General features: G+C 40.2%; 1 protein-coding gene across 2 annotated transcripts in view; it reads left to right on the plus strand.

Annotated features, from left to right (window-relative positions):
* The first annotated feature begins 16,972 nt into the window (after window positions 1–16,972).
* Window positions 16,973–25,182, plus strand: part of ctcf (CCCTC-binding factor (zinc finger protein)) — a 31,069-nt gene continuing 22,859 nt past the window's right edge. The window contains exons 1-4 of one of the 2 annotated variants that reach the window (XM_049574424.1): window positions 16,973–17,140; window positions 24,250–24,430; window positions 24,580–24,725; window positions 24,900–25,019. In XM_049574424.1, coding sequence (XP_049430381.1) covers window positions 24,262–24,430; window positions 24,580–24,725; window positions 24,900–25,019 — 435 coding nt within the window. In that variant the 5' untranslated portion in view covers window positions 16,973–17,140; window positions 24,250–24,261. Of the gene's footprint in view, window positions 17,141–21,253; window positions 21,515–24,249; window positions 24,431–24,579; window positions 24,726–24,899; window positions 25,020–25,182 lie in introns of those variants that run through there. The other variant, XM_049574423.1, reaches the window with a different exon arrangement.

A 25,182-nucleotide genomic window follows, 5' to 3' on the forward strand; every position in this document is an offset into this window, starting at 1 on the left:
GGTGGGAGCAAAAAACAAAGTCAGCACAGCAACACAATATGAATGTTGTGTTTTGGCAGTGCTTTGACATGATGTCTCGGTGAGAATAGTTTTTTTCTTCTATCCAATGAGACTAGCAACAAATCTAATATATGGTATACAGTATATACACTGTCAGAGGGGCTGCAATAATACTCACAGCAACTTAACACTGGGCAAACACAACAACAAGCTGCAAACACACCAGTTTATGTTTATCAGCCTGTAAAGATGTAATGAAGAATGTTAGCGGACTTGAATGGAAGGATGGATAAAGGGAGGAGTAGAAGGAAGAAATGAGGGAAGATATGGAGAAGTTAAGAGGACAGAAACTTGAGTCATAATCAAGTCAAATCACTGGTCCAATTCCTTACTATCACAGTCAAGTCCTTCCATGGCCCAGACACAAATACATTATTTTGAAGTGAGTTAGCAAAAGTCTAGAAAGCTATTTAAAGTCACTTTGTTAGATAATTAATATTTTCTTAGCCTAAGTGCCCAAAATGCTGAGTTTCATGTATTTTTTTTATAAGTTTTATTACTTCACCTCTCTGTGGATTTGACTGGTCACACGGTGAACAGTTGGCATAGAGTAAATATTCCACAGTATAACACTACCCCTAACATTACATAACACTGCTTTTCGCAATGGATACTGCTGTCTCTAGTTTTGGCGAAAATGAGTTTTTAAACAATCCTAGACGGACAGCTCGCTCTGTGAAGTGACATGCCTGCAAACTGAAAAAGATGTTTTCTCATACAAGTCTGCCTTTCCTAAGCCTTTGGCTCTACTTATGCTTGTTGGTTTTCATGTTTGCCAGATGGCTGTTATCTGAACCAAGGCTGCGGTCAACACTACACAAGTCCGAGCCCCAGTGGTTTTGTGACTGAGTCAAGGCCTGGTCCACCCAACAGTGCCCATAAATGTTGCATTTTTTTGCTAACAGTGATTTGTGATTACTACTCTTAGAAATCAAATAGTTTTACAAAACAAAATATTCTTGCACAGAGTTACAAGCTATGAAAGGATGATGCCTGTCCACACATATATGCATAAGCCTACATGTTTGAAATGAGGATGCTTGGATGTTACATGGCTAAGTTAAGGTGATATTAAAGAGTTGAGTGTGTCTATGGGCGACTGGCAGCTGACCGACAGCAGAGCTACAGTCTGCTCTGAAGCAACAACAGTCAAAAGAACAAGTACAAGTCAAAAAGTGACAGAGGTAGTAATGCAAAGAATGAAAAAGGAGAGCTTGATAGAAATGGTCAAACACCACCTACTTTCATACCCCTAAACACCTGTCCAATCACTGCACGAGCTGGGCGTGATTGTCAGGTTGTCGGTTACACAAACATACAGAAACTATCGTTTCGTTTCTCGTATCGAGGTAAACGCTTTCAGTATTACTTTGATGCTTCAGCAGTCTGCCCTCTGGTACCACAGCTAAGACCACTTCTCATTGAAAAGGAAATATAAAAAATCAAAACAAACATGGAATAAACCTTGAAGATCTTTATTTTTGAGTGCAATGCTGTACTTGAGCCAAACTGCATGTATGTCTCATCAAAGTGCATCAGATTCTTAATTCAGAGGTTGTAGGTCACAGGCCTGTGTTGCCAAGGAGCCACACCCTGGGAAGCAAGGAAATTAGTAAGGTTTTTATTGGACTGTATAAGATGATATGATAGAAAGAGATATGTCACACATGTTCTTTTACATTCTTCCTGGATCTGTCAGTGGAGCTGGTGCCCTTTTTAGCCAATTGTATTATAAAGCCACATGTAATGGGTGAGCAAGTGTTGGTTAAGATGACATGTTGTGGCTGACGCTGGGACAGATACTGGAGATTCATCAGCTCAGTCACATCTGCAACACTGCCACTGCTGGCTTATTAACTGTGAAATGTCTTCCAGTTCAAAAGATAAGAAATGAAAGCTTTTTATTCTCTGTCTCACAGGCCTTTAGGTTTCATGCTGTCAGTGTACTGGCAACAGATTGAAAAGAAAGAAAAGCATAGCTCTCACTGGAGTTCTATAGACAGGGTTGAGACTGCACAAAATGTGTTAAGCTGCTTCTGCACCAAGAATGGTTTAAGCAATTCAGTGCCATTACTCTTTACAATAATGACATACCTTACTCTTTATGGAAATACATATAATATGACTATATGCCACTGGAATTCAATATTCTGTGATTGTAAATTGTTTTTATCTTAGCAGAGTCTTAATTTGTAAATGTATGCTTTGTTTATAAGATGCATTTTTACTGTTTACAGTTTAATTTCAGTCATGCAACAAACTTGTTTAATGGATTGATTGACTTTCTGCGGCACTTAACTGTAACACTGACATATCTGCTGTAAATGGGGTGGCAATCTGTTTGGAGTCACTGAAGATTTGCATTACTGTCTCACACTGCTGTGGAGGAATTTGTCTTTTGAGAAGGCAAAGACAGATTATTGAGTAAATTTGTCAATCCAGATCTGGGATCAGTTCACCTTAAATTCACATCAACAACAGATGAACCTCAAACTTAAAATTTCTGTCTTTTAGGGTGCTTTCACACCTGTTGAGTTGAGTTAGTTTGGTCCACACCAGAGGGAAAAATTATTTATTGTTGCATTTTAGTTTTAGTTCGGTTCCTGTTCACACTGACTTTTTGCAAATGAACAAAGAGGATGTCATGAAGTTCTACCAACTGACAGGTAACTCACTGATTGGACAGGTTTGGCGTTTGTCATCCTGCATCATCAGTGCATCATCAGGACCCACGTGGGGAAATCAAATTCTGGTGACTGACAGAATTTTATGTAGCAGCACTTTAATGCTTTGAAAGTTTTATATTTATGTTCTTTGGTTTCACAAAGAGCTCTTAGAGATGTAAGTGATTGTAAGCATTATTAGGAGGCTATTATTAGACTGCAAATCAATGTCATGTTATGAATAATAACTAACGTAGAGACAGGATGAAAAGAAGGCGTCTTGTGCAGTATTGACTCAGGGCTTAATACTGTGGGATCACTGTCACACTCTTTTTAATGGACCTAATGAACAGACAAAGTACACAGAATCGGATACAATGATGGAAGACTTAACAGGTTTTTTAGTCAGGGAAAATACCCTCACTGGTGTGCATATGTGTTACCATGGTTACATGTATGCATTAGCATAAATAGGTTATGGGATATACATGGCCTTTATCAGGATCAGTTATGAGATCGCGGAGAGATTTCATCATCAGCAGATGGATTTATTATTGGTTTAGCTGTTGCTAAAATCACCTGAAATCCTGTAGTTGGTTTGTTATCTTTCACACCACAAACGTACAGCACTGTTGGAAGCAGACCGAGACCCGCTTTTTACAGCGGCCGTGGTTTGGTTGTTTGTTTGTTTGGTCCACACCAGGGTTCGATTGACAGCTTTCACACCAGCCCAAACAAACTGTATTAACTGAGCAGACCGACCTGAGTAGTTGTAACCAAACAAGTTAGGTGTGAAAGCACCCTTAGAAAGAATAAGAATTTACACTTGTCTCTGCTTTGTTAGTAGCATTCTGGAAGATTTGAATAGGAATAATTAATACAGAACTGGACTGCACGTCAAGTAAACCGATCCCAGACACTGAATCATAAATTGTTAACGGGCCATACCACTGTTTTTGCATGTTTATGCCATTTACTACAAATAACATACTAAAAACTTTACAATGCTGGTGACCATTTTCCAAAGTCAGCCCAGTGCACTCACCAAAGAAAAATTTTAATTTAAGACCTTATTTTGTAATTACTGACCACATAATTACAACATCTGTATTTCATTAATTTCACTCAGTATTTCATATTAACAACATGTATATCTTATCATAGGACATAGTAATTCATAATTACAACAGCTGTTACTATCAGATGACAAACTCATAATTACAAGATGATTCCCTCATACTTATGAAATAGGATCTTATTATTTTCACATATTTTCTCACAATTATGAGATACAGATGTGGTAATTGTGAGATATTTAGTAATGGTTCAGGGGTAATGTTGTAATTTGCCTTTGGTGAATGCAGTTCATGTTTGTTCCAAAGCATGGCTTAGTGTCTCCGATTTTTGCATTGTGCTGAATTTTCCTGAAAGAAGCCAATTGTTTTCCATTTCTTTTAATACAGGATCATCACAGCTAGCATGTCTACAACAATGATATAATAACATTTAAACACAGAGCTGATGTTCACTGTGATGGATTATTAAAGTGTCAGCTTTTTGTAAGTAGATATTGCTACTGTACACATTCAATGAAGTACCACTCCATAAGCTTGGAAAGATTATCAGCATGAGGTCAAGAATGCAGTTAGGTGTAGGTTAAAAAGAAGATGCAAAAACACTGGTATCATTCTTTAAATCGTGGCAGTATTTCTAAAGAACTGACTAATAGTCCAGCAGGTTATCCACACTGAATTGGACCATTGTCAGTGAAAATGCCAAAATGTCTGAACCCAGTTGTTGTGACGACGGCTGTTTCTGTTTTTTGTAGTCTTGTCTCAGTAGTTTCATAGTGACACTGTTCACAGTGATGATGCCACACTGCCTTTTTCATTTTCTGAGCACCGTTACTGGGGCATCATCTCAGCCTGATGACTGATGATAGTATATGGAAAGTAAATAGATGGGTCCCAGTCTCATACTGTATACTAATACTATGATAAAACCATGTTGTAATAATGTTGACAGTGCAATTTTCTAACAATGGAAAAAAAGGAAATTTATACTGACAGGAAATCAGATGTAATTCTTAACCATGCTAGCAACTTGAGTGATGGCAGTGTTGGTCAGTTGGTCCACCACTTTGATCCAGACTGAAATATCTCAACAAATAATTGATGGATCCATGAAATTTGGTTCAGACATTCATGACTCACTGAGTTCGAATTGTAACAACTGTTTTTTTTTTCTCTCTAGTTCCATTATCATGTCAACATTTCTGTTTGTCCTGTTGGTTTTATGACCAGATCCCTGCAGAGCTAAAAACATTCCCATCTGTCTCAGCTGCACTGTTAATACTGATGGGCAAATGTTAGCATGCTAACAGGCTAGACTAAGATGGTGAACATGATAAACATTATGCTGAACATCAGCATGTTAGCACTTTCACTGAACATGTTAACATGCTGACAGTAGCATTTAGCTCGAAAAGCCACTGTGCTGAAGTCCAGTCTCACTGAGTTGCTAGCATGGCTGTCAGCTCTTCTCTGTTGTCTGAACTGTCAAATCACTGTCCATAATAAAGTCTTCCAGGGGTGATGTTTTTCTGTAGGCCAGTGCGGAAGTTAGCATCACCCTGGTTCCCTTGTCAAAAAAGTCTGAGAATTATAAGATAATAAGCTCTATGACAAACAAACGTTTATGATCCTTGCACATTTTGTTCAGCAAGTGAAAAGTGGTGTTCACAAATATTAAAATACTTTTATGATTTTTGAAGCGTACATTCAGTCAAGCAAAATGCTAATGTTAGGCTATAAACAAACTACACCACAGTCGCATGACTTAATGTCGCCACCACAACAAGGCTGTGAAGTCATGTTTGGCGTGATGACATTCTGTAGTCTCATTTAGTCATTTATTAGTAACCGCCTTTCTTAAGAGATGTAAAAGTCTCTTCAGCTTGTGTTAACCACAGACCTTATTTCAGGCATCTAACCAAAAACCCACTGACTTTCAGACGAGGGAACCAGGAGTGCTAACATGCTAATTCATTTCTGAGTTTCAGGATTAATTTCTGGAGTTCTCTATTGTTTCACTATTTGTGTAACAACGGTGTCCATCGATGCATAAAAATGTGTCAATTTTAGTCTGACTGTTGACGGTTTCAACTGTACCTCACTTTGTGATTGTTTTCCAACATGTGAACATTCCACAAAGTCGTTAGAATTAGTGTACAGTATGCAAATGGGACACAGCTTTTATCTACAGGGAGGAGGGCTCAGGTTTCTAATTTACAATGTGCCAACCCTGTTTATCTCCATAGACTGACTTAGATGTTCTTAGCAACACTGTGTCTTGAGAATCAAATCGGTATTAGCTGTGCTTTTTAAGATGTAAGCATCATTACAGAGGTTTCAGGCCATCGCTTAAAAAATAAATTTGAGTTATGAGGAAAAAGTAACTTCTAAAATTAAATGCAGAATCATGTTAATGTTAGAAATGGGATTAGAATAATCAGAATTTGGGCAAAAAAATTGATTTAGAAATAATAAAATAATTATTTGTGAACTCATCTTAAAGGTTCAGTATGTCATTTTGGAGAAAGGTAGTTATTTGTTGAGTATCATTCCCAAATTGTCAAATATTGATGCTTTGGGTTGGCGGTTTGGTCCAACTACCAACCCAAGGTCATCTGCATTTGAGATTTGGGAGTGAGACTCAGCGAGCTTACTTTCTCCCACTGCAATACATTCTCATCCCAGCTCGTCGCTTTGTCAGTGAACCTACATGTCTAAATATGATGTGCAAGGTACCCCTCTGCATCAGGTTTGGACTATCAGGGACAGCATGTGAATTTATGTCTGTTAAATGCGTTGTGACTTTTCAACTACATTTCCATTTTCACAGGAAATTTACAATTTCTGCTCATAAGAGGCATAGCCTTTTCAAAATAAACTTACAACAAATGTCAAACACTACGTTTTTAGGTTTATTTTCGGAGGTTTAGCCAACAAACCTCCATGGTTATGTTTAGGCAACAAAACTCTATGGTTAGGATTTGGATAGAAAAAAAATCATGGTTTGGCTTAAAATTCATACAGGAAACGAACAGCAGGCTTCCACAGGCTCCCAGGTGAAGGTCTGGTGTTTGTTGGACCAATCTTCCTCCCTTCCTGCCCTATATGAACCAAGTTGCGACCTTCAAAGCTGAAAAAAGAGGCCAATGCAAAAGTGCCAAAAACTGCAGTTCACTGAATGGTGAAATGAAGAAATAAACATGTATACTTTTTTGTTTTTTAAACTAATACAGCTTAGGTCTCTATAGCTATTTCAACACTCATGACAAGTTCAATGTTTTTTTATTTCTCACTTGTTTACATTCTATCAAGGCCCAAAGTTATGCATATTTAAGGGCAGGGCTGCTTGAATGGCAGGCTGTCTGCGAGGTGTCAGTGCAGTCTATGATGCACCCTTGCTCCTCCACAGCTTCACCCTATCATCCAAATATGATCACGTCTGGCTCCAAACAGCTAAGATGGTGGCAGCCAAAATGCTGAACTGGAGGCTTCAAACAACAGCCGCTCTGTATATCATGGTAGTTGCAGGTGATGTTGCAACCGCCAGGTCCATATCATACAGCTGCAAAAGGTGCCTCTGATGCCAACATCACTGACAAATCAGCGATATTTGACGAGATGGGAGTGAGAACAGGCTGTTTCTTCAGAATGCTTCCTGAACCTTTAATCTCTGAATTTAGTATTCAGGGATTAATCTCGAACAGAATTTTTTTTCCACCAGCCCTAATCCTAATGCATCTTAAATGGATATTTACTGAAGGCAGTGATGACTTACTGATGCACTGTTGTGTCCCTGAGAAGAAATGACATCCAGATAGTTTCAGCTGTTAGAAGTGAGAGGGGATCAGATAACTAGCTAGCCGTTTAATTATGTTCAGTTTGGATGTTTAGTTCTTAATACAGCATACAATAAACAACTGACTGCAGTGTCACTGGAATCATTATACAGGATTGATGTCGCGTGTGGGGGGTTGTCACTCACTGTTTGTATTGTTTATGTATATTATGGCTTCCACTATGTTCAGTGTCTTTACCACTATTAGTTTCTAAAAGACTGCAGCGATCTGCATCTATACCTCTGCATCTATAAAGCATCTCACAGTGTTTAAGTGCCTCAAGGTTTGATAGTAACAGAGATGCAATAAGACATAGATGAGATACTTTATTTAAGAATGAAGAGAGTGTGAAGCAGTGGAAAACCACTGCAGCATGCTGTATATGTATATTTTTTTCCCTCCATAATCTTGATCGGTTGTGCAGCATTGGAAACAAAATATTTTATTCTTTTTTTTTCTTTTCTAAAATATATTTCCAGGAATTCTGGTGTCAAATATATACAAACTATTAAAAATGTGTTTAAAGATGATCTCATGTGCCATTGTGTTTGTTTATTAATTATTCAGTGAGTGACTGAGACCCGTCACAATAAAAGAAACATAATCAAATCTGAACTTAAAATTGTGATATTTCATTAAAATCACTTTAATATACACTTATCATCTAAAATGGCCAAAAATGAACTGTTTGCACAAACTAACCAGCATGCATGATGAGTGAAAAACCAAGGGTTTTTTCAACTCCAGGATTTCATCAAAGGGTGAGTTTTAAAAATCTAACAACCTAATTATGGAGGGAGAGTCAAATATTTTCTGGAAGTCACTCAGGGAAGCTCAAGGAAATATTTCTGTAGCTGCAGCAAGGTCCAAAAAAGCTAGCTAGAAAACCACAAAAACATCCACAGGCTGAAATCAATGCAAAAATAGTGTATTTATTTTATTTATTGATTGATTTATTTGTGCACAGAAAAAAGTGCTCAAAGTGTAGAAATGGTATAGAGTGAAAAACAGCAGAAAACGTTTCAGTCCCTAAGTATCATCAGTGCTGTTAAACAGATTCAACCATATTATTTAAAATAATGAATTTGATTTATTTTATTTGAAATTAACATAATTTCTTATAATGTTTTTACTTGTCATGCTTACTTTCATCATAGAATTTGACATCTCAAGTTACCTTCTCTAAATATGTATTTTAATTTAATAGATGCGGGGCGGCATGGTGATATGGTGGTTAGCACCATTGCCTCACAGCAAGAGGGTTGCTGGTTCGATCCCGGGTGTGGGAGCCCTTCTGTGCAGAGTTTGCATGTTCTCCCCGTGTCAGCGTGGGTTCTCTCCGGGCACTCCGGCTTCCTCCCACAGTCCAAAGACATGCAGATTGGGGACTAGGTTAATTGATAACTCTAAATTGTCCGTATGTGTGAATGTGAGTGTGAGTGGTTGTCTGTCTCTATGTGTCAGCCCTGCGATAGTCTGGCGACCTGTCCAGGGTGTACCCTGCCTCTTGCCCAATGTCAGCTGGGATAGGCTCCAGCCCCCCCGCGACCCTCAAGAGGATGAAGCGGTTAGAAGATGAATGAATTTAATGGATGCTAAAATGTGATTACAAAATTGATAAGTTGCCTGTAAAGTTAGCAAATTTTCATAAACAAGCTCTGCTGCCCCAGAAACTGATATACAAACAGAATTACCTGATGACCACATGTGGAACAACAAGAAATTGAATATAAAAATAAATCTCTTCATTCAAACTTGTTAATACTGGGGAAGATACTGATGCATAATGAATTTCTCTCCAAATTCTGCTTACCAGTTTCACCCAAAGAATTTGCAGTAGTTTTTGGTGCTTTGCCAAAGGTGGTGCTGCAGCTTCTGAGAGGTTCAGTAATCAAGGATTCAATCATCGACACATCTAACAGGTACAGTACAGGCCAAAAGTTTGGACACACCTTCTCATTCAATGCGTTTTCTTTATTTTCATGACTATTTACATTGTAGATTCTCACTGAAGGCATCAAAACTATGAATGAACACATGTGGAGTTATGTACTTAACAAAAAAAGGTGAAATAACTGAAAACATCTTTTATATTCTAGTTTCTTCAAAATAGCCACCCTTTGCTCTGATTACTGCTTTGCACATTCTTGGCATTCTCTCCATGAGCTTCAAGAGGTAGTCACCTGAAATGGTTTCCACTTCACAGGTGTGCCTTATCAGGGTTAATTAGTGGAATTTCTTGCTTTATCAATGGGGTTGGGACCATCAGTTGTGTTGTGCAGAAGTCAGGTTAATACACAGCCGACAGCCCTATTGGACAACTGTTAAAATTCATATTATGGCAAGAACCAATCAGCTAACTAAAGAAAAACGAGTGGCCATCATTACTTTAAGAAATGAAGGTCAGTCAGTCCGGAAAATTGCAAAAACTTTAAATGTGTCCCCAAGTGGAGTCGCAAAAACCATCAAGCGCTACAACGAAACCGGCACACGAGGACTGACCCAGGAAAGGAAGACCAAGAGTCACCTCTGCTTCTGAGGATAAGTTCATCCAAGTCACCAGCCTCAGAAATCGCAAGTTAACAGCAGCTCAGATCAGAGACCAGATGAATGCCACACAGAGTTCTAGCAGCAGACCCATCTCTAGAACAACTGTTAAGAGGAGACTGCGCGAATCAGGCCTTCATGGTCAAATAGCTGCTAGGAAACCACTGCTAAGGAGAGGCAACAAGCAGAAGAGATTTGTTTGGGCCAAGAAACACAAGGAATGGACATTAGACCAGTGGAAATCTGTGCTTTGGTCTGATGAGTCCAAATTTGAGATCTTTGGTTCCAACCGCTGTGTCTTTGTGAGATGCAGAAAAGGTGAACGGATGGATTCCACATGCCTGGTTCCCACTGTGAAGCATGGAGGAGGAGGTGTGATGGTGTGGGGGTGTTTTGCTGGTGACACTGTTGGGGATTTATTCAAAATTGAAGGCACACTGAACCAGCATGGCTACCACAGCATCCTGCAGCGACATGCCATCCCATCCGGTTTGCGTTTAGTTGGACGATCATTTATTTTTCAACAGGACAATGACCCCAAACACACCTCCAGGCTGTGTAAGGGCTATATGACCAAGAAGGAGAGTGATGGAGTGCTGTGGCAGATGACCTGGCCTCCACAGTCACCAGACCTGAACCCAGTCGAGATGGTTTGGGGTGAGCTGGACCGCAGAGTGAAGGCAAAGGGGCCAACAAGTGCTAAACACCTCTGGGAACTCCTTCAAGACTGTTGGAAAACCATTTCAGGTGACTACCTCTTGAAGCTCATGGAGAGAATGCCAAGAGTGTGCAAAGCAGTAATCAGAGCAAAGGGTGGCTATTTTGAAGAAACTAGAATATAAAAGATGTTTTCAGTTATTTCACCTTTTTTTGTTAAGTACATAACTCCACATGTGTTCATTCATAGTTTTGATGCCTTCAGTGAGAATCTACAATGTAAATAGTCATGAAAATAAAGAAAACGCATTGAATGAGAAGGTGTGTCCAAACTTTTGGCCTGTACTGTATATTCAACAGGCAAGTTGATGATACCAAGAATAAATGTTTGAATAAACACATGAGGGCTCACGTAAATCTGCGTCCAGTAAGATCCCTCTGGGCTTTGTTTTATGATGAAATTGTCTGGCAAAAGGTTTGGCTAGATGGGGACGAATTCTGTCTTAATAATAAAGAGGTTTCCTTTAAAATCTTGCATTGAATGTATCCGGCCAAACTGACATTGGAGAGATGTGGACTTGAATTTGAATATTGTTGTACTTCCTCTGAATTAGAAGAAGAAACAATCTGCCATCTGTTGTATCATTGTGTGTATACCAGAATACTTTTGGTGGATCTTCAACTTAATATTAGAGGTAAAACAGGGCAAGCATTACAGTTGTAGAATTAAGTAATTTTTATGTTCATTTTCCGTAACCGCTTATCCTGTTGGGGGTCGCAGGGGGGGCTGGAGTCTATCCAAGCTGACATTAGGCGGAGCAGGAACTCTGTTGCTGTGAGGCAACAATGCCAGCCACCGCACCACCAAAAGTACCAAAGTGGAAAAAGATTATTTATTTATTTATTTATTTTTGTATAATTGATTTTATTGGTGGGGAAATTTCACAGTCACAAGAGAAGGTGGGCAGACTCAAAACCAGATTTTTTACTTTTCTGTCAAGAACTGCAGCAATATGGCACCACAATGGACCTTTTTCACAGCAGATGTAAAGGCTGTGGTCGAAAAGTCTCTCCTATCATCTTTTCCTAACCAGTTTTCCTTGACCTCGATGGAAAATGTCATGAGTTCAAGGGAAGATGTGAAGAAGAATTCATAAAGACTTTGGAAAAGACAACTGCGGTGCTGAGAGAACCCGACTGCACTTACACTGGGCTACGTAATTATGCCACAGTGGATGTCATTGATGTGGGTCTGCTGTGGTGAAACTATAATGCTCTGAAGATGGTCTACAAAAAGCACATAGATAATGCACCCCGTACGTTCTCATTGTGTTGTTTCATGCAGGATATATGAACGTTGACAACATGGTGAAACAAGTTACAGTCTTTTGTATAGTGCCCAATTCTCTCTTTTTGTTATGATCCTTCCACTGTAGCTCTACAGGGAAACACTGTACAGGGGAATAAAAGGTGGGAAGCAGTAGCCTAACTTCATTGATTATTTAAATCTCCAGATACGCCAACTGATTATCTAAGCTATTTCTATTTCTTTTCAATTCAATTCAATTTATAGAAGAATGAGCTGAAGAGGAAAATTAGAGTGAACAAAAGGGCTACATTAGGAAGCTAGAATATAAGCTACAACAGAACAACACGAAGGAGGTTTGGTCCGGCATGAAGACCCTTACAGGCTATAATGTGGCCAGCCAGACAGTTGAGGGGGATCAAGCAAGAGCTGATGAGTTCAACATATTTTTTAACAGGTTTGACTCAGATACCCTGGCCCAGATAGCTCCAATCACATCTCCCCTCCTACCTCCTATGGACCTTCCTGCCTACCCCCCTATGGCCACTTTATCGCCCAGCCCCTCCCATCCCCCCCGGCCCTCTCCACTGGACTAACAACAACCACCACTGCAACTCACACTACCATCACCTTGGATGAGGTCCGGATGGAGCTGAAGAGGCTCCGACCAGGCAAGGTGGCCGGCCCTGATGGCATTACACCAGATATCATCAAGTTGTGTGCTGATGAGCTATGTGGAGTCCTCTTGTACATTTACAACTTAAGTATGTCCCTTGAAAGACCACCAGTGTTATGGAAGACGTCATGTTTGATCCCTGTGCCTAAGAAAGGCTGTCCCAGGCAGTTAAATGACTATACACCTGTGGCGTTAACTTCCTACCCCATGAAGGTCCTGGAGAGGCTTGTACTGGCTCACCTGTGACCCCTGTTGAAGGACCACCAAGACCCCCTGCAGTTTGGCTTCCAGGCAAATATGGGAGTGGAAGATGCCATCATCTACCTGCTCCATCGGGCCCACTCCCATCTAGAGACGGCAGGCAGCGCTCTGAGACTCATGTTCTGTGATTTTTTTGAGCACTTTTAACACCATCCAGCCCCTGCAACTGCAAGAGAAGATGCTGGCCATGCAGGTAGATGGCCCCCCTGGTGGCCTGGACTACTGACTACTTGACCGGCAGTCTGCAGTATGTGCGGCAGCAAGACTGTGTGTCTCGTACACTGGTCAGTACCACAGGGGCCCCCCAAGGGACTGTCCTAGCTCCCTTCCTGTTTAACCTCTACACATCTGACTTCAGTTACAGCTCAGAGTTATGCCACCTCCAGAAGTATGCAGATGACTCTGTGACTGTTGAATGTGTTGGAGAGGGACAGGAGGGGGAGTACAGAGGTCTAGTCAATGACTTCACAGAGTGGTGCAGGCAGAACCATCTGCACCTCAACATAAAGAAAACCCAAGAGACGGTAATTGACTCTAAGAAGAAAAAAACACCAATCTCCCCAGGTATTTATAAGACGGAGATTGTACCGTCTTATAAATACCTGGGAGTCCACATTAATAACAAGCTGGACTGGAGTGAGAACACGCTGGCAGTATACAAAAAGGGCCAAAGCCGCCTCCACTTCCTGAGAAGGCTCAGGTCATTTGATGTCTCTGCTCCAATGCTGAATGCCTTCTACCATTCAGTGGTGGGGAGCGCGCTGTTCTTTGCACTATCATGCTGGGGCAGTGGCATGAAGGCTGCAGAGGAAAACAAGATCAATAAGCTGCTGAAGAAGGCCGGGTCTGTCCTTGGGACCTGATTAGATCCAGTGAGTGTGGTGACTGAAAGGAGGATATTACAGATGCTTTTGACCATCATGGACAACCCCTCCCACCCACTACATGACACCCTGACCAGGCAGAGAAGCTCTTTGACCAACCGGTTTATCCTGCCTCGGTGTTCCACAGAGAGACATAGACGCTCCTTTTTGCCCACTGCCTTAAGACTGTACAACTCATCCATGTGCTGACCCCCCCCTCCCTTTTATATTTCCTATGAACAGTCTACACTTTGGTTATTACTCCTCGCACCTTGTGTCACTGTGTCCCTGTGTTTTTATTGTCTATTGTTTTGTATTGTTTCTATTGGCTGCTGTGGCGCTGAAATTTCTCCTCAAGGGGATTCATAAAGTACCTACCTACCTGCCTACCTATATAGGCTAGCGTCAAATCACAACAAAAGTCATCTCAGAGCACTTTTCACATAGAGCAGATCTAGATAATACTCTTGAATTTACAGAGACCCAACAATTCCCCCATGAGCAGCACTTGGCGATGGTGGTAAGGAAAAACTCCCCTTTAATGGGAAGAAACCTCGAGCAGAACCCAGCTCTAGGTGGGCGGCCACCTGCTTTGACCAGATGGGTTGAGAGAGAGAGATCTATATAAGCATTGCCAATGCCAATGTTTTGAGATGCAGTAGGGGCAGATAATATAGGCCTAGATAGAAGACGAAAACGGGAAAGTACGTGGATTTCCGTTTTTGATCATTAACACGAAAATCAGAAAATTAAAATAATGCATTGTAGGCTATATTTGTTTATCCTGTTATAAAACAAGTTAATAAAGCTGTGGACAGAGGGTAGCCTACACCAATGGTAGTGAAACGTTCATAGTTTGCGTCTAAGTTTAACATAGCCTAATGTTGAAAGTTCACAACATATAGCATATGAACAAGTTATGGCATGAGATGTATAATGCTTCATAAACAACGGTAACTTAGATGGTGATCTCCTTCCTTTCTCGGTCATGTTGATCTTTTTTTTTCCTAATCATTTGAGTTTGTGAGTGGTGCGTTGCTTGGTCCCTTTATATTGCCGCTGCAATGACTTGTGGGATGGAATTATCTCCTTTCCTTTCGTAAAGGATGGTCCAGTGTACCCTATGCTAAAGGAGATTAGAAAGGAAGCATTGAAACACCTTTCCTTAAAATTTAGAGAATTTGACCAGCTCTTATCATGGCTGCCACTTAGATACTTCCGGGTCATTTCACTCAGTTAGGAACCTTCCTAAGCAAAAAAGACTACTCGACTGCAGCCACTTGTCATTGTAGGCACAGGTGAAACTGATAACATGAATGATGGCTCAGTTCCATTAAGTGTCTCCATAATGTGTTCCAGCATGCACAACTCCAGGACCTCCCCTAAGTGGAATGCAGCCATTAATAATGTTATAGAACACACCTGTGCTTTTCCTGCTATGGCATGCTCTGGAAAGGTCTATAGGAGGCCTTAGAAATTAATAGGCAATAAAAATGAACCATGTCTTTGATAAATCCCATATGAACTAATGAGACAGTATGTTGGATTCATATGGGAGACTGGGGACAGTTGCAGCATGGGACGGTTGCAACAGCTCTTATTCTTCCAATCAGAAACATGATACAATGATGTTACTCATACTGCACATGCTCAGTTAGACCCTCCCCTGCAACAGGAAGACAGAAGACACATTTAACATTTGCTGCTGCATTTATTGTAAAAAAAAAAAAAAAAAAAAAAGTTTTTTGGAGATATGAAAGTACTTCTTTTTCCCCAGGAGCTGTATTTTTGTCATATTGTTCTAACCTTTTGTATGAATTAATCCAAACTTACTTAGTTTGAATCATTATCTTGTTGACTTCCAAGTGACATGGTTTGCATGTGTCCAAGTCAGTGTGTCTAGCCATCTAGGTCAGCTAACAGCCATATCAAAACAGGCCACACAAAAGTATTTTCCAACATACTCAAGACATTGTGATTACATAAAAGGATAGCTCACCCAAATATAGAAAATTTTCAACTGTTGTCTGCTACACTGGCACATTGATGCCATTACAAAAAATAAAAACAAGATTACATTAAAATGTATAGCCTACATTTATGCATGTCATTTTGAGTTACATAATCACTGGAGTTAACATGTTCATTTGATTAGTTTGTATTAAAGAAACATTAGTATTATAATGGTGTAATTAATAAATAGTAAGCCATTATTATGTATTATACACTGAATAAACTGTTTTATTCTATTTGTTTTCGGTATGCCAAAAGTGAGAAAGAGGGTTTCTAACAGAGGGGTTCCCTAAAAAAAACTCAGTAACTTTTATTTGATATCATCATATCATATATCATTAAATAAATAAATAACACTATAATATTATTGTATAAATAAATTGTATTATAATATTATTGGACAACAATGCATGTTTTCTGTAAACTCTGCTTCTTGGGACAAAAAACCCCCAGAACGTTAATGTTAATTAATGAAATGTAATATATTTTAACATGTTGCAACTATCCCCGTGTCTGCTGTCCCCAGGTTTGGGGTCAGTTGTAACATCTGACTTCTCCCATTCAAATAAATTTAGTGAAGGATATGTCATATGTGATCATGTTTAAATGGTACGGATGCATAGCAGACAGAAGTAAGTTTAATATAAATCAATTTGGCTGGTGTAGTCCAAATATTCTCTCAGTAACAAAGAAATGCAAAGTGTTGCAAGTTTCCCCAGTCTTCCCCTCCTTCATTATGTCTTGATTTTTCCCTTTTCTTTAATCTTTTCTTTGTATATATGTATCCCTAGTATGGTTAGTTCTGTGTGTGTGTATATACTGTTTATGTTAATGTATTTATGTTTGTTTAATTAATTTTTCAAATAGTAAATCTCATATATCCGAGGGTCCGGAAAGAAGCCCTATTCCTAACATTGTGATAAATGGGCTTCAATGTATTCCAACGGGGCGCCCCTCCTGGCCAATCAGGGTGTCTGCAGCAGCTTCGACACCACCCCCCAGCGGCCGCACAGGCGCACTGAGCTCCCAACTGCCATTTTGTGGCAGAGGCTACTCTGCTAAAGCGGGAGAGGGATTAAAACAAACTGCGAAGAAGCCTGCATTTCTTCTCAGCCTATTAAACTTTGTAGCACAGACTCCCTGCTTTCGGACGAGTTAAAGGGGAAGAGAAACACTCAAAAAGAGGTAAAGTATCACTACTTTTCTGATAAGGGGGGAGTTTGCAGGATCTTTAATCGGCCTCTAGGTGTCACGATGGGGCTCTGGGTCCGGGCAGCTCGTCGGAGAGTGTTTGTCTCCCTCTATCGTTATTGAAAAACCCGTCAAAATACGTTTAAATATCCGAAGTTGCGATAAATGTACACACAGCCCACTGTATTTTACATGTATCTGTGAAAATACCGTCGAGGATAAGTTACGAATACTTGGATGATTTGGTTGGAGAGTTTAGGCCGAGGCGTCCATTTTCTCGCTTCTTTGTTTCCAGTCTTTACTGCCTTGACGACATGGAAACTGGCGGGTTTAAGTTATCGCCCTTAGCTAATGCTAGTTTCTTTGCATTCATATATTCCGAGTGTAAAATCAACACGCATTCTTACGTGAACGATGCCGTTAAGTTGTGAGTGCACACAAACACCGAGTCGCTTTTTTACCCAGCTGACAGTACTTTTAAGTATGTTATGTAACATTAAACCAGAGGTTTATTTGAAGAAATCTATGTAGCAACTCGCGTTAGCCAAACAGCTAACGTTTGGTCAGTTCAGTCTAGGCCTATCCCCACCCAGTGCCTTTAGTAACATTATGTCTGATACTATCGAAAGCGCCGGAGTCCCCCCAAATTTCCACAGCTAACCTTAGCTATAGTAGTTCGTTTAACTGAATAGGTTGTCGCATCTACTTAAGGATTTCCTGGTAGCGAAATATACACACAGAGACTGTAACGTTAAGGCCAGCGCAGAAAACAGAATGACGAGGCATTCACAGCAAAACGGCGATCACAGCGGCCACTGATTCACTAAGACCAAATACTCGATTTGTGTTTTCCGTAAATCAGCCATCTTCCATGATCGAGCACTGCATTTCTCTTCTTTTATTCCCTGTCATCGCGCTGTGGTCGGATTTGGCAGTTGTTGTTGCACCCGTCGCCCGCTTGTCTCTATTCTAAACCCACCTAGAGCATCATAGCCACAGATATATATTATAGCAGAGAGCTCCCTCTACGACTCGGCTTGGAGAGCTACAAAAATACCGCTATATAAGCGCTGTGCAAGGAGGCGACAGCTGCCCGGCTGGGCGCTCAGTATCATTGCTGTGTTGTGGTATATTTGATGTAACGTTACTGTGAGTCAAAGCCTCTATGAAGGCCTATACCAGAGCCTCCACCATTTAGCAACATAAAGATAAGATGTCATGACATGCCATACCTAACAAACAGATGTTAGGTATTGTCACAAACATGACTATACAGCTACTACACTCCTCATCACTAATACATACAGGTTACATTTCCCAAGTTGTCAGTATTTATCCCGTTGAGATCGGAATACAGCTGCAGTGTTTTTAAATGAGTGAATACAGTTGGTCAATTGACATCATCTCAAGTACACACACTCAGAGTCCATCTTATTGGCTACTTTGATTGTTAATGTTAAAAGCTGCTTCATTTAAAATATGCGTCATGTCTACAACCAGCATATGACGCAGGCAAGGTTAAAGAGTTAAATCATTTTTTGACCAAATATGCAAATCATTTAACTCAATGACCTACAGGGTCTTTAGATTTAGACAGTCTGGTTCTTGCACTAGGGCGAATAAGTGGTAATTCAGCATGGACCAAACCCACCAATGAAAATTTCGTTGAATTCAGAAAAGGGCCAGCAAGATTTTAAGCTTGTGAAATGCTTGGAAATCATTTTAAGGTCTGTTGTTAACTATTACCAAAAAACAACTCAGCTTGTCTTATACAAAAAAAATCTTTTGAGAATGTATAGCGATAGAGTCAAAATAACCAGATGTGCTTAGGCCTAGTACTGATATTGGTATTTGGACAGTTAGAATTTTATTCAACACTGTGAAGAAAATGAAAGTGTTTTTATTTATTTATTTATTTTTATTTAGATTATTATACGTGCTATAAAATAAAAAAAAAATCTGATGGGCCACAGTGAAGACCTGAACACCAACTAAACATATTGCCAGCTAAGTCCACAAGGACTTTATTAATCCCCTCCCCTCAGGGATTAATAAAGTATATCTTCTTCTATATGCACAGAGCCTTCACTCTCTGCTAAACAGCCTCAACTTGCATTAGAAAAGTGTGCACTTGAAACAACCAAAGAGCTAACAGAACAATGGCCAAGAACAATGGCGAAGTAAAGAGAAAAAAAAAGAAAACATAGAATTACTCAAAAAAAAAAAAAGAAGCATTTAAGTTAGTGTGATTGTTAAAAAAATATATAGAGAATTGTATAAAAAGCTCCTACAAATATCAGGGAACTCATCTCCTATGTAATATTAATATAATCTGCTGAAACATCATGATAGCTCATTTTCCACAAACTTCCCGCAGTTATGCATTTGGGTTAATTGTTCAGTTTGTCGGTTATTCTGCACTGTTATTGTTATGCACTGAATATAATGTGGAACATCGATAAAATAGGTCACTTAGTCAGGGCTCATCAGTTTACTCAATGACAGAAAAGAGGTCCCTTGAGAGAAAATGTAGGGTACCACCTAACTATGTAGCCTAATGGAGAAACAATTTCTAAATGACCCCAAATCTAGTTACTGATCATCCAAAATATATTGGCCCAATTTCAGTGGGAATCATCCCAACATATAATAGTGTTTATTTAGTGTCCCACATTGTGTATAAAACTAAAGTTGCACATTTGAGTTAATAAGGTATGCATTTTGGTGTTATGTCCAGCTGTTAAAGCAGAAAGCATTTCGTTAAGTTATAGTGCAGGGTGTCTGTTTACAAATGTTTTCTACCCGTTCACATTAAGTCAACTTGCTGTTTTTTAACCACATGTTTAAGAAGGGTGATAAACACTCACAGACTTACACATTATTTTTGAACATGGTTTTACAAGCTCAAAATTATACAGACCCTTATTTTATGTTTTTCCGTCAGCTTGTGGAATCTATAGCCCTTTTTAAACAGGAATTGTGCAAATTTGCAGGAATGCCCAACAGTCTTCTTTCAGCATTGGCAGTATAAAAACAAAATCGGGGAGTGCGACAAAATGTTGCCTACCTACTTTTGTTTATACAGAATGTGCCTTTTTTGGAGCAATGGGGGGCGTGAGCAAGTAACAAAACATGTAGCTCAGCATGTGATGTAAACAGTGATGCGGTAGGGAAGCCGCGGCTGGTCAGTCCTTCTGCAATTCTCTCGTAAGTTGGCCCGTTCCTCACTGTTCCTGTCATTTGACGTGTAATGGCCTCTTCGTTTGCGAGGGCAAGGAGGGCGTGCATTTTCTTGTCTCCCCAGTTGCTCATCATTACAGTGTCTGTCAGGGTTGCGTTTCCCTCTTGCTACTAGCTGCTCGTTATTTCCTGCTATCAGCTGTTTCCTGGTTATCCACCGCCAGTGGGTCGCACGTGCGGCGGCGTCAACAGCTCCTCCCACAAGTCTTCAACAGCCCCTCCCGTTGTGGATGGGCGCCTCGTTTTTTTTTGTTTTTTTTTTTAAACTAAAGGGGTTCTGCCAATATGTCTTCCCTACAAGGCGGAAAATTAGGTGCCTCGAATCAACTCACCAATCCAGCTCTGTGTGTCTAACGCTACAGCTTGCCGGCAAAACAGCCCAACATTCGCGGAAAATCTCGCAGTGTAAAAGGGGCTTATGTCTTGAACATTCCTGCTGCTTCTAGATGCAAATGAGGTCTTGCTTGGTATAAAGCTTCTTTACCTAATAAGGAAGGCACTGTGTGAATGAAAGTTGTTTTGGAAGACTGCAAAGAATCTCTTCAACTGTTTATTCAAAGTTGGATTGACACCCACAGCAAATTGAAAATTAAGCAGTCCCTTTTATGTGTGACAGTTTGAATAACCTCGTTCACCACTTCACTTAATCACTTGGTCTTGATAGTATACTCCAGAAAACAGGGGCATTATCAGCTGCTGAGCTGGAAAAAAGAGAGAAGATGAGCTGTTATGGAAGCACTGAGTAGTAGAGTGAATGTATCTGCCCAGCTCATTGTGATGATGTATTCTCCCTCCCCTCTTGCAGGTTTACAGTCAGGTAGCAGCCTAAAGCCTCACGTGAATGCAAGTGTCTTGAACAGAACATTTAACATCAGAGATGTGTAGGCTGATAAAGTCATGGTGTTTGTATGTGAAGGAAACATCTCTGTGTCTAGGTGCAGCTGTGTAACATTTTCCTCTTCCCTCTCTCAGGTTGGCAGGGACAGTCAGATAGCAGACATTGGATTCAGCAAAGCTCAGGGCTTTCAGCGGCAAAGCAAAAAGGGAGATCACCTGTCTCAAAACCCTGCAGGCTGTGGCCAAGTCTACAGAAATCATGACAGTTACAGTTTATCGTTGCTATTTCAGGTAACATTAGTAATGTAAAGTGCCAACAATTTTACAAGAATTGAAAATTTGAAATATGTCAAATTGGCCACTGATATTTTCTAAGACACACCTTTTTCACCAAACTGTGGGTCAAAAGTCAGCAGTGAACAGTTGGTTACACTGTGCAGCGGGCCATGTAAGTAACCAAAGATGTCGATCAAGAACACTGAGATTCAAAATAGTTAAACTTTGCCAGCTCGCTGTGGGTGGATTTAACTTGACACAAGTGTAAACTATGCTCAGCATTAGGATTTAATGGTTTGTTGTAACTTAAAACAGCAAGGCTACTTGCTGGTAACACCACCAGGGCTTGAAATACCACATGCATATGCATAGTAGTGCGCTTAAAATTTTAGCTGTCCATGTGATCATCCGCTCTGCATCCATCAGTGTTCATAACTTGGTACAGCTGCCAACTCATGCATTGACTGTAAGCCTCATGCAGTTGAAACTTTTCACATGCTCTCATGAAACAGTTTATGCTCAACACACATCTGTTTTTTTTAAGCAACAAAAAAAATTTAAGTGATAATGTTTCGGACCGAAGAGAGGACACTTTCTGTGCATGTACATGGACATGAGGAGCAGCACAGCATTGTGAAGTAGCACTGTAAACACTGCACCACAGTGAAGTTAGTTTGAAGTTGGATATTCAACAGTGCAGACCCAGCTCTAGTGTCTTTACTCAGTTTCACCTTATGTTGGCAACAGGAGGACAGCCCTCTGTTTAGCTGACTGAGAAATCATCACTGTATTAGGCCTACTATTTAAATAACTCAGACTGATGTTTTTCAATACCATCATGTTGACTTGCCAATATTAGTGAATATTTCCATTAAAAAAAGTAACAAAAATATCCTAAATTGGTCTCATGTAGCACACATATTTTCATAATTTTTAGTTATTTTATTCAACATAAATAATAATAATTTATAGATCATATTGGCATTTTTTTTTCAGTAACTGTATGTGGCTCAGCGACTTAAGCCCTTATTAGATAGGAATTGTGCGAATTTGCAGGAAATCCCAATCAGTCTTTTTTCAGCATTGGCAGTATAAAAACAAAATCGGGGAGTGCGGGGAATGCAGCACATTATGTTTATACATAATGTGCCTTTTTCGGCGCAATGGGGAGCGTGAGCAAGTAACAAAACGTGTAGCTTAGCGCGTGACGTAACCAGTGACACGGGAGGGAAGCCGCGGCTAGTCAGTCCTTTGGCGATTCTCGTAAGTTGGCCCGCTCCTCACTTTCCCCGTCATCTGGCGGTTAATGGCCTCTTCATTTGCGAGGGCAAGAATGGTGCACAATTCCTTGTCTCCTCAGTTGCTCATCATTACAGTGTCTGTCAGGTTTGTGTTTCCCTCTTGCTACTAACTGCTCGCTAATTCCTGCTATCAGCTGTTTCCTCTTTATCCAACACCAGTGGGTCGCACGTGCGGCATCATCAACAGCTCCTCCCACAAGTCTTTAACAGCCCCTCCTGTTGTGGAAGGCCGCCTTGGTCTGTTTAAACTAAAAGAGTTCCACCAATATGACTACCCTACAAGGCGGAAAATTGGGCACCTCCGATTAACTCACACTGTTTGTCTAACGCTCACAGCTTGCCGGCAAAACGGCCTAACATTCGCAGAAAATCTGGCAGTGTAAAAGGGGCTTAAGATTTAATATCAAGTAAGTATCACTTCACTGGGCACACAGAACACACATCATATCGTATAAAGTGCCTTTTCTATTTCTATAAATATTTTATGAAAAAATCATGAACACTGTTGTAATCATGAGGAGTTGATAATTAAGTGTAGAAGTCATTAGTCCATAATATCAATTGATTGATATGAGTAAATATTTATTAAATCGAAGAAAAGTCCTAATATGATTTTTTTTAAAAAAAACTTTTCCATATTAGGTTCAAGAGAAGCTGCCCAAAATGTCCCCCTGGTCGTATAAAATTTGAAGTAGTTCGACTGTACATTATTGTAATTTTGGTTGGATTCGGCCATGGCAAAATTCTGCATAAAATAGGGAAAAGAAACACCAAATGGTGCAGTAAACCCCTTTTTTTTTTAAAGTTACAAGCACCACTGCATACACACAAATAGTATTATAAGCCTTGTCTTTTTTGGGGGGGAAAGCTGGAATTTCTGTCATAAACAAAATTTGATTTTAAATGGAACTACAGATGTTAAGTCACAGAATGGTGTTTGTCCATATTCTAATGTAATTTTAAAGTACACTAAACAATGATTCTGAATTTTCGGTAATCGGTTTTTCATAATATACTATTACTAGTTTTGCCTCAGTGTTTATATGAAAGAGTATCAGAGCTAAAACAAGTAGTTGATTAACCACATCTTAATAGTTAATTGTCTAAACATAACACTAAAAACAAAGGTTCCAGCAACTCAAATGTGAATATATGTAGTTTTTGAAAATCTTATATGTAAATTCAATGTTTTGTGGGTTTGGACTTTTCGTCAGATGAAACAGTTTAATACAACAATCTTCAATATATGAACATAAAGATGCACATTGTGAGGATTTTATTTGGGGAAAAGGAAGATTTTGGTCTGAATTTGTGGTGAATGCAAAAGTGTCAATTTCCAGTGTTTAACCCTGCTTAGCATCAGTGTGGACCAGCAATGGGGAGAACTTGGAATCAGAGATGAGGTAATATACGGCTGATAGTGTTTGTTTCCACAATGCCATATTTCAGTTTCTACCCAGCATGGACGGAGGGCCAACAGAGGGTGTAGGGGTGGTGGAGGTCCCCACCAAAGACTTCCCCTCCATCCAGGCCGTTCACAGCCAGGATGCCATGGTGGCTGACCTCCTCCAGCAAGCTGCGGAGGCCGGGGGCGTGGTAGAGGGACAAGCTGGAGTCGTCCTGGAACAAGGTTCTTACTAACTGGACATGAAGTAGTCCTGCATTCATTATGTAACCAGAGCACAAAGTAGTAGATTTATATTTCAAGTAGAAGCAATAATGTACGTTTTCGAAGAGAATGTAGGTCAGTATTTTATTCCCAGCAATGTTGTGTTTCAGGTCACGGTGAAGGAATGGTAGCAGCCACCCAGGCCCAGCAGCAGCTGTTGGAAGCTGGGGTGGGGGTTGGTGTGGAAGGTGGAGCAGGGGTTGAAATGATGGTTATGGACTCACTGGATCCCACTTTGTTGCAGATGAAGACTGAGGTAAGCTCTCTGTTAGACAGGCTTGGTCTCACAGGAAAGTTCAATTATTGCTGATGTCACTCTAGTTTTAGAAATGAAATCCGCTAAAAGTGAGGACACCTAACATGCTTGCTGGAGCTGTTGGTTTACTCAAAGTTTCATGTAACAGCCCTTTAAAATAACACTGATTTTCAGGTGATAGATGCTGCTGTGGGGGGAACATCAGCAACTGTGGGTGTTGTTGGAGGGGTAGCGGGTGCTGCTCACCAAGCAACTGTAACAACAGTGGACCAGACTCAAATCATCACATTGCAGGTAGGTGCTCTACATGATAGCATCTTCCAGTTATTTCACAGTTTATTCCTGTGGGAGAAAAGCTGGATTCAAAAGATGTATGTAAGCCTTTAAAGGGCCACTGTGTAAAATGGGTTGAAAACCGTTGATAACAGTGACATCAGTGGTCAAATTCTAGATTGCA

This window comes from Epinephelus fuscoguttatus, linkage group LG4 (genome assembly GCF_011397635.1).
Source record: "Epinephelus fuscoguttatus linkage group LG4, E.fuscoguttatus.final_Chr_v1".
In the NCBI taxonomy this organism is placed as follows: Eukaryota; Metazoa; Chordata; class Actinopteri; order Perciformes; family Serranidae; genus Epinephelus; species Epinephelus fuscoguttatus.